Below are 17,229 nucleotides of genomic sequence, written 5' to 3'. Positions count from 1 at the left end.
AACAATTTGATTCAATTTATAATTTTATATCTTGCATCACAAAGAAAGAAGATCAAACCCATTTTGCCAAATTGATGATGCCTCTTCTCCCTAATGAAAGTCAAGTGGTTCACCAAAAGCAGCACAGCTGCAGATACTTCACATGTAAAGAACTGATATATAAGAGCTTTTACCAAAAGCTATTTCAATATGGCTGCAAGTTTCATTACCTGATTCTAAGGTGACTAGCTTCTGAAAATTTGCTACAGAAAAAGAACAATCATGTGCACAAATTGAAATCAAAATGGTGGCCGCATTTATGACAAACCCACTCTGGCAAAACTCAGACGTGAAGCCACACCACAATGAGTTTTGCATGGGTTTTCTCCTCAGTAACTTTAGCCATTCAACAAGAGTAAGTTACAGAATTGTATTCCTACATTAACAAGTGTATTTACATGTGCTTATTAATGGAATTTTAACAAGTCAGTAAGGTAACGGAACTCAGTTCTGAAAATGAAAACTGTGATATTACTAATGATGATGTAGTCTTACACTGACTTCTAAGTTTTAAATATGCGTAGCACTGGGAACTGTTATTTTGTGTAAAAATCCAATAGAAGTTCCTTACCGGATTCTATTTACATTTGACAGCAGGCTCTTTTCTATCTGTACACCATTCTTCGTTTTCTTAGAACAAATTAGAGTACTCGTAATACACCAAGAAAAGGGCATCTGGGTAATCTTTTGGCAGGCTGTTGATATAGAGGTAGAAACGCAACAAATCCTCCTTAGAAACCGTTTCAGTGTCAACCACATCTTCATTGCAAGTGAGCACCCATAAGTCTTGAGAATTAACTCTCTTTATATTACCGCGACAAAAAGGGCAAGACTCTGACTTTCGATTCCTGCAATTTAGAAACAAAGCATTTCATGTGCAAAGAAAAAATGAATCTTTAGAAAAACAAGCAGTCATGATAAAAGCAATATATAGGGGATACATATGAAGGCTTGTACTTACCAATTGCGGTAGCATTTGATGCACATTGCATGACAGCAATTAGGCAAGACCACTTTGGTGCAAGGCTCCAAACAAATTCCACACTCCTCTTCTCTCTCCAACTCAGCATTGACAAGGCTACCATCTCCTCTAATCATCTTCTTTCCGGAGCTTTCCATGCTAGGATACCCTTCCTTAGCATCGTCTAACTCCCCCAAATCCCCATGAAGCCGCTGAAGAGATGGTAAGATTACGGCTGAAATTCAGTTTTTGACAAAGCAAATGAAGTTAGAATCAATTTAGTTGAGCACAACTAAGTGTGACATTCGAAGATTTCAATGATGAATTAAAAAATAGCCAAATTTAACATACAATAGAAATCTCTTATAGTTGCTTTCCTTCCATGGGTTGATATGGTAGGCCTGCCATCTGTGTATACCTGTATCAGATAAAAGAGCAAATAATGAAAAGGCATGCCCAAATTAGGGAGAGCAACAAAAGCAAATTCCTTTTCAGTAAGAACTAATAGACTAGAGATTAGAGAAGAGGAAACCACCTTGTAGACAAGTATGTGGAAGAAATTTAGATATCTTGGGAGTAGACATGTGCATGAGCAATCAATCCACTGTAACAAAAACAGAAAGAGGGGAGCCAAGTGATTGTAAACCAATTTCATCTGAAAACGGGCACCGCCCTTGCCTCTTGGAATTGCAGCAGCTCTGTACGTAATCCAAACCAAAATCAGAATTACTAGTACGGCACAAGTTGCTAACTTTACAATTCAATCAGATTACTCAACCATGACCAAGTCTGAACCCAAAAAAAATAAATAAACAACTTCGTTCCTACACCAATGCTCTTTGGACTTGAAAAGGGAAAAAAAAATTCCCAAATTGGCAAATAGACAAAGGGTATAACTTAGGTCTGAATATGTAATAGACAATCCCATATGGGTTTTAGAACTTGACCAAAAAAAATCCCATATGGGTTTTGCTTTTTCTTGCCTCAATTGACAAATTATGATGTTGATCATGAGGATCAGATTGCCTAAATAAAGACTTGCAAAATTAAAAGATAAAACTACCCACTTGGGGAAAAGGATATGCAAAAAAACTAAAATAGGAACCAGAGTAATTGAAACAAAAACAAAGAAGTTCCAGAGAAACAAAGAACTCACAGAGAATTAGCATGCTGTATATCAGCCTCCAGAACATTCAAGGATTCCTGGTAAGAAGGCTGGTAATATATCATCTCCATCACAAACTCTATCTCTTGCGTAACAAAGATACAAAGAACAGAGAGCAAAAACTCCCCTCTATTCTCAGACTATCAAGTAAACAAATGAACACCACAAACAAAGTTCTCTCCTTTTCTCCTTCAGAGAACTTAAAAACCAGCCCTCACCTCACCAGGAAAAAACAAAACAAAGCAAAGAGAGGGACACAGAGGTTTCTTTCCCAAGGCTTTTCTCTTTATCCTTTTCTCAGAAGGGTCGGCTCTCTGAGAACGACTGTTTTCGGTGTTGGCTGCTTTATATGGTCAGAAATGGAATACGCAACAAGGAAAATACGTCTTTTGCTACGAGGATGATGAGGATGATGTTTTTATTAGGAATTTGGGATGCCCTCCATTTAATTTACGTTCTTATCATAATCTTTCCCTATATTTGGTGCTCTTTTTAATATTGCCAAGGTACCTTTTGTTAGCTTTCATCTGATTTTTTTAATGATATGCATCATTATTTTCATATGGTTATGATGACTAATTTCATGTATTTTCAAATCAACCCTTGTTTATGTATATAATTTATTTGTAGTGGGTTTCTCTCGTGTGTACGATTGAATGAATGGCTTCATCATGCAATCATCTGAACCACTCGATCAAAGGGTCCACTTTGGAAAGCTTATCCATGGACTGAAACACATCCGGTGGAGAATCCCATAAGGAAGCAATATAAAATGTTGCATTATGAAATTATTATTGTGGTGGCTGCCTACACACACAAACAACAAATCCTTAAAATTTTGGTATAAAATTTTGTTGGTATAAAATTTTGGTCAATTGCTTCTCTAACCTAAGAATGGGGTCTACTATCCAATTTAAAATTAAAAAGAATGGGGTCGAATCCCATTTTCTTCTTGTGGGGGTTTTTTTTTTCCTTTTCTTTTTGGTTTATACCTTTTTATATCTTATTCTTTTGGCCTTCCTTCCTACCAACATTTTACATTTGTTTAATTAATTACATTGTTTTTCCCCCTTCCACAACATAATGAATATAATCCTTTTTCTTTTCTTTTTTTTTTTCACGCCAATTATTATGGCATGGCTTAATTTAGGCAAACTTTTTTCACAAAGAAAAAGAAGACCTTTCTCTGTTTAAGAGAAAAAAAAATATGAAGTTGCGGAAAATTCCTAGTGAACGTCACTTTCGAAAGATATTTGGGGGCAAGTGGTGACAACACTGGAGCAGTAGCTAGCCAACCCAATGGGTACAGTTTTGCGAGATAACCGCCGTTTTGATGGATTTCCTCACTCTAATTTTATACACTTACATTTTTTTTTAATTATAAAATAGAGTGTAAGTCAATAAAATTATAGTGGGGAAATCACCACTCTACATTTATATGCTTTTTAAGTGCAGGTCTTTTCCCCATTGAAGAAAAACTAAGGATTTTGCTAATGTTAATCGCCTGAGTACGAGGGCAAGTGTGCATCACACAATAACCGATGTGATATGCATCAGAGTAAGGCGGTCCCATTTTGTTTCGAGGCATTGATAGCTTTGACTTTTACACAAAAAGCTTAAGTCTTTTTTAGTAAGGCATACACTTTTAAATAAGGCGTGGGCTTTTGTAGTTTTTTTTAAAAACAAAAACAAAAGAAAGCCCAAAACGAAGTCGTATTGGGTAAGGGTTTTTAAACGCCAAAAAGAACCCAGCCCCCGACTCGACATTCATCCTTTCTTACGACTCCTGGACAAGCCCAACGTGATGCAACTCCTTTCTCCTCCATCATCCAGTCGCTAGTTTTCATATTTCATCAAAGCCCATTCACTTAGCTACAAAGGAAAGTAATTTTTAGCATCTGTAGAAAAAGATTACCAACTTTCTTCAATATTTCTTTCAATTTTCGCATGTCCTAGGTAACCCACTTTTTTTTTTTCTTTTTTGGTTGTAAAATTGATGTTTTCCTTCTTCTAAGTTGTAGTTTTAGTTGTTTAGTTCATATTTCCTTCCTATATTTGAGTATTTATAATGTTTATGTGATGATTGAGTTAATTTTAAAACTTGGGCAGATTTGAAATTATGAGTGGCAATAGGAAAGATTTTGTTTGGAAGTGGGTTAAGGTAATTGATGAAGAAAGATACATTAAGTGTTGTTTTTGTGACCAAAAATGCACCGTAGGTATCTCTAGACTCAAACATCACTTGGCTCATACCCACCATAGCATGAAGCCTCGCCGAAGTCTCCCACCAAATGTGAAACAACAATGTGTTGATCACTTGAAGACATAAAGAAAAAAAAACTAAGCAAAATGAAATGCTTTTTGAGATTGGGCAAGGAGATGTGAATATGGAAATGGAGTTTGAATCTCAATCGGAAGGTTATGGAGTAAGTGTAAGTAGGGTTGGAAGTGTAAGTATGGGTGGAAGTGGGAGTGCTAGTGGTAGTGGGAGTGTACCACATTCAAATGCTCCATCCCTAGGCCGAGAGGATCGCTTGATAGGTTTGTATCATCGGAGTCTCGCCAAGCAACATTGAATTCCACATACAAAAAAGGAAGAAAGGAAACAAGTGTGTCGAAAGGTTGGGAGCTTTTTTTACACTAGTGAAATTCCATTTAATGCCGTCAATAATCCTTATTAGTTGACTATAGTGGATGGAATTGCCAATTTTGGTCTCGGGTTCAAACCCCCTAGTGCTCATGAGTGGAGAACTTGGATTCTCAAAGCAAAAGTTGAAGATGTTGAGAATAAAATCCCCACAATTTAGGAGATTGTATATACCATAATTGTTGTAATCCCTTCAAACATGGGACAACCTTAATTCTAGCTAAGCAGTAACTTATTCCCTAAAATAGCACTTACCTGTAGCCATATATACATATGTATCTGTACATTGAATCAATATCAATTACCACAGTGGTTCACAATCCGGCCATGGCCCGAACGTGTACAAGCGTAGACACTCTCGGGGTAAGTAGCTTTTGGAAGATTACTTTATCCCAAATTCATTATATTCTAATGTTGGTTTTCAAGGGCGATATAGAATGCAGCCTCATTTGTTCAATAAAATCATACATGATGTTTGCAATTATGACGTATACTTCATTCATAAGTGCAATGTTGTTGGGGTTTTGGGTCTTCTTCTAGAGAAAAAACTTACAACTTCCTTACGGATGCTTACATATGGCGCATTTGCAAACCAGGTGGATGCGATTGCTAGGATAGAAAAATCCACTATCCTAGAGTGCTTTGTTAGATTCTGTGATGCAATCGAAACTCTCTACACGAGGGACTATCTTCGCAAACCTACGCTTAGGGACTTCCAAAGGCTTATGCAAAAAGTCGAGGTTTGAGGTTTCCCAAGCATGATTGGAAGCATCGACTGCATGTACTGAAAGTGGAAGAATTGCCCAATTGCATGGAAATGAGATTATGAGAATATGAAGGGCAAAAACAGTATCATTCTAGAGGTCATTGCATTATTCGATACATGGGTTTGGCTTGCCTTTTTGGAGTTATGGGATCTCAAAATGAGTTTAACGTGCTTGATCAATCTCTGGTGTTCAACGATATGTTGAGAGGACATGTCCTTCAGATCACATATCAAATCAACAATACCATCTACTCAGGTGGGCACTACCTATCTCTTGGTCTTCAAAGAAGCAAGTCGGTGTATTTCGTAGTTTTATTGAGGCAGAGTACAAAACCTTGGCTCATTGTGCAGCTAATATTTTCTTGATACGTTAATTATTATGTGATCTTGACATTGCTATTCCTGAAGCTCCATTATTGCATAGTGATAATCTCTTAACCTTAGCTCTCAGTGCTAATCCAGTGTTCCACTCTCGCATTAAACACTTAGACATTGAATTTCATTTCATTCGTGAAAGGGTTCAATGTAAAGATTTGAGGATTCAATATATTCATTTTGATGAACAGGTGGCTGATATGTTAACCAAGGGCTTATACAGTCCAATCTCCATGTGTCCTAGTTCTAATATCAGGTTGTGTCCTCCCCCAGCTGAGATTGAGGAGGGATGAACTCAGATGTCTAGTATTGGCGTCTTTGAGTTGTTGACTATAGTCCCAGCAATCAAACAGAGTAGGGCAAAATATTCAGTTATGCTCAAATATTTTATTCTTCTCCAATATGGAGGTATTTATAAGGAAGTAACCTTAAATAAAATAAGTCATAAATGTAAATTACTATAGGACTAAATAAATGGATAAGTAACCAAAATCCTAACTAAGACCGACCTCGCCAACACTCCCCCCTCAAATTGGGTAAAACATATTTCGCATGGCCAACTTGACAAGCGAGTCATAGAACATCATACTTGAGACGAACCAATTGTAAAGAAGGTCTTTCTATCAATCACAAGTGAAACAATTGACAAACCAAAGCAAAGTTTGCAACAGAAACACAAGAGCAAACCCTAACACATAGCAGAACACAGAAACCCTGTGTACAAGCCCCTCTCCCTCTAAAGAGAATGGGTCGTCAGAGCCAAGAAATAGGCAGTATCTTCATATGAAAGAGAAATTGATCATTTCACTCATCCTTGCCTCCCCACCCCCCTCCCCAAATTCGAATAGGAGGGGAAGAGAGCACTTAAATTTCAAGGAGAACGCAAGCACAAGTCCCTAAATAAGAACCTGGCTCTAATACCAAGTCAAACAAAGTATAGCAAATATTCAGTTATACTCAGATATTTTATTATTCTCCAATATGTAGGTATTTATAAGGAAGTACAACCCTAAATAAAATAGGAAATAAATGTAAATTACAATATGACTAAATAAATGAATAAGTAACCAAAATCCTAACTAAGTAAGGACTCGTCAACAAAAGTTGCTAACTAGATTACTTAATGATTAAGTTTGTAACTAATTAGATAGTAAAGCACATGATTGGTTTTAGAGTCAGTTAGTCATTGTGAGCATAACTAAGTATAAAAGCTATAGTCTCCTTTGTAATATTCACTATGTACACCCTGCTATCATTTATTTTTATGCATCATATGAACCAGTGGCGTAGCCAGGAATTCTCTCAAGGAGGGTTAACATTATTAGCCAAGATAAATGGAAAAGCCATACCACCACTAGACTTGGACTAGGATGGTTTAGAGGAGAAGAAAAATGCATACAAGGATGTGCCATGAGAATAAAACTATGAGATAATAGATTAACAACCTAAAATCTTAAGTATCCATTGTTTTTCTACATAAATATTTTAGAATAAGTTCAATTATATAAGAAAACTTTGATGGTTGTTGTTCCAAAAATATTTAATGGGTTTTAAGACAATATTGGAAGATGTTGCTAATTAAACTGAACATGAATAAAAACACTTACGTGGTAGAAGGTCAAACCAGTTGCTCTACCACCCACTTACATGGTAGAAGGTCAAATTGTTTTATGTAAAAATATTGACTAAGTATGAAAAATGGGTTTTCGGAATAATCATTTTCTGAAGATAATTTTTTGAGGCTTTTATGCCTCACACATCAAATAAGAAAACTTGATTTTATGGGATTTTAGTATGAATTATATATTGACTTAATGAGCCATCATTTTTAACCTAAATCGTATTTTACACTAAAACCGATTTTTCATATTTTGATTTGGTGGGAATTTGATTTTCTAGTATTTTTATTTGAATCCAAATGGGGGGTACTTCCTTATTTACATTGTAAATTTAAGTCAATTGAGTAATATAAAAATAAATAAAAGTGGAAATAAGGTAATTTGTACACCGCCACTGACTGGGTTACAGGCCACTGTAGCCCTTAGTGTGGTTCCGCTCTTGTGCTTCATGCCTTCTTTTCTCAAGGTCAAGTTGAAAATAATGAGCAAACAAAAGCCTAAACTATAAGTGTTACCATTGGGTCAGAAGGGTCATATGACCCTCCTAGGCCTTAATTGGCTCCGCCCTTGATATGAACCCTATTTGCTTTTTAAAATATAATAAAATAATATGATATTTGGCATTTCGGGTGGAGTTAAATGTTTTCCAAAGTGTCAAATTATCACATAAGCCATCAAATTCAAATCTAAGATTTTGCATGTGACATCTCCCTTGGAGATGTTCTTATAGGATTTTATTTATGGATTTTTATAATCAAAATTTTTAACTTATGGATTTTAAAGCTTTCTATCATAGGATTTACAAGATTTGAAAAGACACAGATTTCTTTCGGCGTCGACATAAGATTTTTTTATAAAAAAATATAACCTGTAAAAATGAAGCGTTAATATTATTACAAAGCTTTCAAATGTTGTAAATCCATTTGATAGAAATCTTTAAAAATCCAAAAGTAAAAAGCAGTTTTGATAATTAAAAAAGAGGAGACACATGTCACTTTGTGGTTGAGTCACAATAGAAGGGAAGGATCTTTTTTTTTTTTTTTTTTATGTCGAAGAAAAAAAATCCTTATAAGTAAGGAAGGAAGCATGGTCCTTTGTTTAATTAATTACGTTGTTTTTCCCTTCCATGCCGGTGAATATATCCTTTTCCATGCCATAATGAATACTAGCCCCTTGGCGAGCATGTGCCAATTGGTTTTCTTTTTTATTTTTTATTTTATTTTTAGAATTAAGAAAAGATAACATGGATAGTTATGTTCCATAAAAGTAGGACCTATTATCTGATTTTTTTTTATTTTTTTTATTTTAATATGAAAAAAGGTGAATTTACCATATTATCCTTATTTAATTAATAATTTCAATTCTTAATGTTTGAATTAACCAAAGACATTTTCTGGTATTTTAAATGTTTCACCATTCTCTGCCTTTTGCTTTATATATATATAACATATTTTTTGGCATGCCAATTATTATGGCATGGCTTAATTTAGTCAACCCTTTTCCATAAAGAAAAAGAAGACATTCTTCCGTTTAAGAGGAAAAAAAAAAATTACGGAAAATTTCAGTGAACGTCGCTTTAGAAAGACACTTTGGGGCAAGTGGTGACAAAACTGAATCAGTAGCTAGCCAACCCAAGGGGTACAATTTGGCGATAACCCACGCCTCAGTCAATAGTCTATGTGCGAATGCGCATCGCACAGTAACCTACGGTACGGTCTTTAGCATAGCTCTTTAGTATTATAGTATGTCATTGCAAAGCAATAGAGAATTTGCAAGGGTAATGTAATTCTAAAACAACTTTTGGTAAAAGTTCTTTTTATAACAGCAATATGACACGACCTGCATATACATATACATTGTGCAAGGCAAGAGCATTACGATTTTCATTATGAAATGAGATGAAAGGTCATCTGGCAGATGGGACAAGGCAACCGTTTGATACGTCAGGGCTCTCAATTTCAAGAAAGCTTGTTAGCAAAGTTTTCCTGGAGGATTGTGCTTTGGAGCTACTGCTGGGAGATATTTTTTGGCTGGCTTCTGTGCCTTTCTCAATCTTCATGGCATCTTGGATGGCCAAGATTATTTCCTGCATTCTTGGCCTGGAAACTCCATGTTGCTCAACGCATTGGATTGCAACTTCAGCAATTCTCCAAATGGAATCAATTTTGACATTTCCTTGTAGAAAAGGATCTATGATGCTTACCACATCCCCTTTACGAATTAATGCTCTTGCCTGGAAAAAGAAAACAATAGTTTTGAGTGATTAGTATGGTGTTTAACAACTAATCCTAGACTGCAAGAAGATTAATTAGCATTTAAGTGAATTAGAAGCAGACCCAGTAAACAATGTTCAACTCATCACCAAAGTCTTCTGTTGACACAGCCTTTTTTCCTGAAATCAGTTCCAATAGAACAACACCAAAACTGTATACATCACTTTTCTCAGTCAATTGCTGACTAGCATAATACCTGTTGGAGCATATAGACACTGTTGATTAAGTGCATACAGGAGAGAACTGTGAGCATAATGAACTATTCATATATGAGTAATGTGGCTTACTCAGGATCAAGGTAGCCTACTGTTCCTCGAGCTACACTTGATACGTGGGTTAAGTCTTCTTCGGTTTGCCTAGACAATCCAAAATCTGAAACCTTTGCTCTCATGTTGATGTCTAGGAGAATGTTGCTTGTTTTTACGTCCCGGTGGATGATACTAGGGTTGCATCCAGTGTGTAAGTACTCAAGACCTATACATACGTAAATTTATGTCCTTAGCATGAACTTGAACAAAAGAAGTACGCGTAAATAAGTAAGAAGTTCCATTTTTTAAACCTTTAGCTGCATCTTCTGCAATACGAAGGCGAGTTTGCCAGTCTAAGTGCTTCTGGCTGGTAGAACCTGTCGTCAAGAAATCACTTCCATCACAACTAAGAATAGAAATTCAAAGAACAGTTTTTTAACTAGTGTTGATGAGAGAGTAGACCGTGTATATGATCCCGTAAAGTTCCATTGTGCATATACTCGTAAACCAGAATGCATTGATGTTCTTCCTCACAGTATCCAATTAGAGGAACCAAGTTTCTATGATGAATTCTTGACAAGAGTGCTACCTCAGTTACAAACTGCTTATTCATGTTGGTAGATGAATCAGCCATCATTTTAACTGCTACCTCTTTTCCATCTTTCATCTTCCCATAATAGACTGATCCAAAGCTTCCTTTGCCAATTTTTTTCGAAAAGTTGTTAGTGGCTTCTTCCAGATCAGGGAGTGTAATGTAGCAAGCTATGCCTTCATCCATTCGGGAAATTGAATGCCTAGTTGAAGGCTTTGTGCTGATGCGCATAGAATCACCTAATGCACAAGAAAAGATGTTGGATTGCAAAAATTGTGACAGCAGTCAACAGATTCTTGGTGTACAAACCTTTTTCATTACTTCTCTGATGAGATGATCTTCTTTGAAGATTGCGTAATAGCAATAGGCTCCCGATTAACAAAATTGATACAATCCCAAGTACTCCAACTGAAATTCCAATTATCAACTTAAAATGATTCTGTTTTTGTGCCCCCTTATGCAGCCTGAGATTATCTTCAAAACTGCAAGATAATTGTGTATCTGTCAATAAGTTTTCTGGGCTAAGACATATATCTTGGAATTCAAACTTTCTCTTATGCTTGATGTTCTACTTGCAGAGCACAGATATGTATTCTATTCAGAGAAAGTATGTACACTATTGTTTATAGTTCACTGTCTATTGCAATGTTTATAGTGTTGGAACCGAATTAAATCATAACCCTAGGTCAAATAATTCCTTTCATTTGGGGATTATTTGACCTAATTGAGAATTATTCAACCTAATTGGGAGTTACTCAATTTAATTGGGGATTACCCAATTAAATGGAATGTTACCTAATTAGGTTGAAAATTGATTTGATTCCTACCACAATTTCCAATTAAATGAGAAGTTACCTAATTAAATTGGGGATTGATTTGATACCTACCACAATTAGGGATTTGATTATTTTCCTAATAAATCAAATCCCTAATTAATCAAATCAATTCCAAATTGGGGAGGAATAATTTCTTTCCATCTACGGAATTATTCCTCTGAAACCCTAGCTCCCGAGACCTCTATAAAAGGATGGCCACACACAAGGGTTGAGGTATGTCAGAATTTCTACTAGAACTCTGTAGAGATCTTCCCCTCACAAAATCCTAGCCACCTCCTCTCTCTCTCTCTCTCTCTCTCTTTTTTACATAAGGCTCCGGCCGCCTGGTTTACACCTTATATATATATCTCCGTACCCTATTTAGCTATTGGTTTTTCCTAAATCAATTGAACTAACTTAGGCATCGGAGGGCCTTTGGCCAACACCCCCCGGGTGTGATCCTTTTATCCAATTTATTTTGCAGGGAGAAAGAGGCGGCGAAGAAGAAAGGGGAATCTTTCCAATCGAATATTCTTGTGGGGAAATTTGCTCCCACATATAGCATTGCACACATTAGTGAAAAGCAAACTTACTTAAAAGTGACTTTCCCAGTTAACAGTCCTGCAGGAATTTCACCACTGAAAGAGTTGTTCTGTATGTACCTGAAACATTTGAATTTCACATTTACTGCATATATGAAACATATGTCAGAGAAGAGATGCGTTATGTTGGATTAAGGTAGATCATGGAAACTTCTGGAAAATGTTAAAGTTAATCCTAAAGATGTATGAAATAGCCTAACTCACAGTTCGATTGCTACTTACAGTTCTTGTAAGCTTGGCAAGCTACCCAGGTAAGAAGGTAGTGGACCAGTCAATTTGTTATTCTCTAGATGCCTTCCATGTTGAACAAAGATAAAAAGAAATGCATCATCGAAGCAAAAAGATGCTCTACAATTCAAATATGTAAATTTGAAGCAAGGTTTGAGGAGCTTACAGAATTTTCAAATTGATAAGATTACTAATGTCAGGAAATGGTCCAGTAAGGTAGTTACCATCCAACCACCTAAGTGCAAAGAAAAAACCGATTGCAAGGGAACTCGAAAAAACGACGAAACAATATAAAGGCACGCAGCTGTTTAGAAGATAATAGCACTTACAACTCTATCAACTCCTGCATGTTATTAAGCTCCAAGGGAATCTCACCCTTCACATTCTTTCCTGACAGGTCACTGCACCACAGGTCAGAGGGTTCCACAAACTTAAAATGCTGAATATCTTTTAAGACTTGTGATCAATTTTTAAGTTTCTAGCTTAATCATGACAAAATGTTTCACGGTGTCTGCTGATTTAGTTACAATAATCCACTGATGCAATAACTTTTACTGTTTGTAAAAAGGGATATTAGAAGACATCTATCAACGAACCTATAAGCAAGCAACTGTGCTGAATGCAATAACTAGTGAATGATTTCTTCCCGCATGATATTCAGAGGTGGAGATGAAGATCTGATATTTGAATGACGTGAAGCAATTCTGTCAATGAATTCATCTTATGTATATCAGCACACCAAGAAAGGTGCATTTGATGAAGAGTGGAAGCTACCTATACGATAAATCTGACTTTGAACTGTTAGCTTGAAATCTACAAGTTTCCTTGGGATTTGTATATATCCTGTAGGATGGTTTTGCATGCATGTTTCAAGTTTCCTCTAGACTTGTATATTCAGTAGGATTTTCAGAATCAATTAAAAAAAAACCTTGGATGTAGATTGTAAATGTCAGACTATAGCCTTTTATTATAGTTGGACCTTTGAATCACTTGTATTAAATGGCAATGCAATAGAAATTGACATGAAGCAAAGTTATCAGGAGGAAGATATGAAGAACTCACATTTTTGTAATTCTCAATGTTGTTGTGGAGCTACAATTCACCCAATCCCAGGGAGTTGGAACACAAGGATCCCCTTCATCTACTGACAGACTTTCGGCAGACATGAAGCGAAGGGCATTGAGAACACTCACTACCAATTAAAAACCAAAAATTATAATCAGCTCATCATAGTAAAGCACAGTCAATCTGATGCAAAAACTTTTAGTTATACAACGAATAAGATCATGGACTTACAATCTTGCCTATCAGTCTTCGCAGCAATTCGTACATATTTACTTATCTCCAGTGCATTTAGAAGCGGCCCTCGAGTAGAATCGGGGGTCTTCCTAAAGGAAAATGACAGAACAAACTCCAGGCTCGCATTCATGTAGCTCGGCTCGTAAAGAGTGTAGTCCCCATTTGCATTTTCAGCAATATTTACCACTGCATTGTTAGAGTCACCCAATGAAGGTTGCTCCAATTTGAATTTTCGACTTTCATCCGCACCCAAATCCTCTATTTCTGCAAAGTAAGCATAAGCTCGAGCATTTGCTGGGAAACCATCAAGATTCAGTCTGTAGCTCAACAGTCCTTTTGTGCCAACAACTGCAGTCTGCATTACTTTAACAGGTGGATATTCTCTACTATTTGTGTTTACATCCCTTGATGTATTGATTCTTTGTGTTCCTGAGGCCACCCCTACCAGATAATTTTGCCTTTTCACAAGATCAGAATCCCAAATTCTGTCATATGGATCATCTGGGTACCTGAGCAAAACAATATATTTTCACTGAAAGGTATCGAATGACTAGATTTATAACAAGCATTCAAACAAACTTATTCAAAAACTTAATAATTGCTCAGCTATGGTGTTACCTTATGACATCTATGCTTGGAGCACCAAAATTCACTCTAGCTGCCACTGTCAAGAAGAAATGATCCTCATAATCTGTAGCATACATGGAAAGATTCAAAGGCCTCAGCTCCAGAGTGGATATAAATGGAAACCCAGTTGTTGCACAGCATATGCACACATCAACCGAACCGGACGATGCCCTGATGATCATTTCATTCACATATGTTCTTGAAGCATTAAATATGGTCACAGTAGACCACTGAGTAGCATCCAAGTAAAGCTCAAACTTGGGGTAAGTGTCTTCACTTTTCAGGCTGCCATATTGAAATGTTGCTCTGATTAGATACCTCCTCCTCTCTTCTGTGCTCAAAGTGTAGCAATACTTCTTGCTGTCTATGGGAAAATCTCTGCGCCACTGATACTGCATCAAGTTTCCATTTGTGTTTTCTACTTGTACTGATTTTCCCTGGCTCATGAGCCCCAAGTCTGAAATCCATGCTAGCCCAGTACTTGGGTCAGTGTAATTTCTTGTCCCTCCACAATCTATACTTACAAACTCTGCACATGCAATTTTAGCAGAAAGATATTGCAAGCTTATTTTGAAGTAAAAAGCTCTTCAAAATTTTTTTAAAAAAAAAAAACCAGAAGAATCACATACCTTTAACTTGGCACACAACAGATGATGCAAAGTAAAGAAAAATGACCAGGCAGTTGAAGGATGAACTCATTGAACATGGCATGAGAAAGACAAAATAATTCTTTTGAAGCTTACCAGTGTTCAGAATTTGAGGTTTATTGATGGAAGAGGTTGAAACTGTTTGTTAAGCTCCAAATGGTCCAATCTGTGGTACACCACTTACCTTTCACTTTTTATTGATTGATGAAATTGTGGAATGTTCATTCACGTTCGTTTCTTTTTGCCATTTTGGAATCTTCTTTTTCCCAATCAAAATAATGGTTTCTGTTTCATTTTTAAGTTTGCGTTTTCCTTTTACTTTGAAAAAGAGTTTGACACAAAAACTTCACTATCACGTGTAGATATTCTCTTTTTATTTTGTTCTATCTCTAATTATACGATAAGTTTTAAGAGTGTAAAGAGTGAATGTATATCCCAGTCTCATGTAAATTATTTCCACTCCATACAGAATTCATTGTGTAAGTAAAAACAACTTTTAGCATTGTTTTTTGGCTTTTTCTTTTTTCTTTTTTAAATTCAAACACCCAAAAAATCAAGATGGCCCATAGTTTGAGATTTGAGAAAAAGATATCACAGAGGCGGCAGGATTTATCTCATCTCAACCAATAAAAAATAAATAAAAACTATTTGTGATATTTTGGCACCTAAATTGAAGATACGGGTTCTTGAAGATTTGGAGGTGAGTTGTTGGTAGAAGTAGGGGGTGGCCTGAGGGTATACAAGTGGTGTCATTGTACAGGGCTCCAAATTTTTAAGGGCACTCAAATTTTTTTACGTGTATATTATGTACATTAATGTTATAGGTATAGTATTATATATATACTTGAGTGTGTACGAAAGTAACACAAGTGTGTATTTGGTTGAGTTGGAACTCATTCCCTTGATTTTAGTAGGCAAGTTGGACCCGAGTCCATATTGTGTTATTCAGGAGTTGTATTTTTACATTTCAGTCGTTGTCATTCAAAGAAGAGGAAAGCAATATATACAAGCTCTCTCCAATCAAACAAAAAAATTTGGAGTGTATGTTTTCATCCACTCAAAATGAAACAAAAAAAGTTCATATCTTCTTCCTCTTTAATTTTCTTAAATTGAAACATTAAAACTTTTATGAATGTTATTTATGATTGCCATTGCATGCTAATAGATGATGAATTTTAGTTATTAAAAAAAATTGTTTTATGGTGTTAAGTCATGAAATTTTTTTTACAAATATTTTCATATTAAATTGAGAGCTCCCGTTTAAGTTTCGCATAGGGCCCTCAATTTCTCAGAACCGAAGCTTGGTACAAGCAATTAGTTAATTCAATGACATTGTGTAACTTTCTTGTAGTATTGTATAATAAGCATAATAAAACAATAAAAATGTAACTTTGGTGCGAATATATATAGTCTAATTATGGAGGTTCACAAACCACAAAAGGCTTGTGTCCATTGATTGAAGAGAAAATACATATTACCTCAAACAAAACAAAGAAGTGAGAAAATGCCCGGGTCTAAACCGAAGAAGAAAAAAACAAACAAAATGACTAGATAGATTGCTTATTCCCTTCTTCTTCTTCTTCTTCTTCTTACTCAAAAAGGTAAAATAGGAAAGTGAAACAAGTTAGAGATATTTAGTCATATACTCATTCTTAGCACTAATAATATAGATAAACCCTACACCATTTAATTTCTATAAACAAACCCAAAAAGAACTTAAAAAATGACGGCTGACCCTATTGAATTTAATTTTAATTATTAAATTACTTTGATACCCTATTGAGTACTTTGGGTTTTTTTATGAGGTTTTGTGGTTGGGCTTGTTTTAAGAAATTGATGGCAGTTTTGTAATTTATAAGAAGTTAAAAGACTCTTTGTTATGTTGTAAATGAGCTTTGAGTGTGTTTCTAAAGTCTATTTCATATAAGGTATTTTTATAATTTGGGTCCTTATATTGGGTATAATAATGAATCTCCCAAAAAGTTATTACTGATTCTTTGGATGTAAATAATAAAAGTGTAATAAACTTAGCTAAAATCTAAAATCTTACTTATATATAATTAAATATTAAGAAAATGATATTAGAAACTATAATTTGGATGAAAATAATAAAAGTGTCACGGGAGGTAAGAATGATGAAGATGACTGAAAACCTGGACGATGCTAAAAGCATCTTTAATCTTTAATGAAAGAAAAAGGGAGCAACATTACAAGGACTTTGGCATTTGAAGTTGACAGTCTCTGCTTTAAAATTGGCTTTTGCTTTTGCTCACAACTAAATCTCTTTTCTCATTTTCCCTTTGGACCAACTTGTCTTTAGCTTTTC

At 35.6% G+C, this 17,229-nt stretch overlaps 2 protein-coding genes across 3 annotated transcripts; both read right to left on the bottom strand.

Moving 5' to 3' along the window:
• Positions 1-487: 487 nt before the first annotated feature.
• LOC110772661 (E3 ubiquitin-protein ligase AIRP2) lies at positions 488-2,565 on the bottom strand. The gene is made up of 5 exons (XM_021977116.2): positions 2,157-2,565; positions 1,536-1,698; positions 1,352-1,418; positions 1,001-1,235; positions 488-887 (listed from the first exon to the last, which is right to left on the bottom strand). The coding sequence occupies exons 1-5, from the start codon at positions 2,234-2,236 to the stop codon at positions 671-673; spliced, it is 762 nt and encodes a 253-aa protein (XP_021832808.1). The 5' UTR covers positions 2,237-2,565; the 3' UTR covers positions 488-670.
• Positions 2,566-9,370: 6,805 nt separating this feature from the next.
• LOC110772683 (Leucine-rich repeat protein kinase family protein) lies at positions 9,371-15,172 on the bottom strand. Of its 2 annotated transcripts, none has more exons than XM_021977136.2 (14): positions 14,886-15,172; positions 14,248-14,785; positions 13,627-14,138; positions 13,393-13,522; positions 12,660-12,731; positions 12,497-12,565; positions 12,325-12,396; positions 12,094-12,162; positions 10,995-11,167; positions 10,556-10,924; positions 10,405-10,470; positions 10,133-10,319; positions 9,909-10,041; positions 9,371-9,805 (listed from the first exon to the last, which is right to left on the bottom strand). In XM_021977136.2, the coding sequence occupies exons 1-14, from the start codon at positions 14,965-14,967 to the stop codon at positions 9,479-9,481; spliced, it is 2,799 nt and encodes a 932-aa protein (XP_021832828.2). In that variant the 5' UTR covers positions 14,968-15,172; the 3' UTR covers positions 9,371-9,478. The 2 variants fall into 2 exon arrangements, with proteins under 2 accessions (XP_021832828.2, XP_021832829.2); XM_021977137.2 differs by having other exon boundaries at positions 15,000-15,171.
• Positions 15,173-17,229: the final 2,057 nt, after the last annotated feature.

This window comes from Prunus avium, chromosome 1, assembly GCF_965620075.1.
Source record: "Prunus avium chromosome 1, drPruAviu1.hap1.1, whole genome shotgun sequence".
Lineage (NCBI taxonomy): Eukaryota > Viridiplantae > Streptophyta > Magnoliopsida > Rosales > Rosaceae > Prunus > Prunus avium.
Note: the sequence above shows the minus strand (reverse complement) of the source record. Positions and strands in the feature narration are given on the sequence as shown.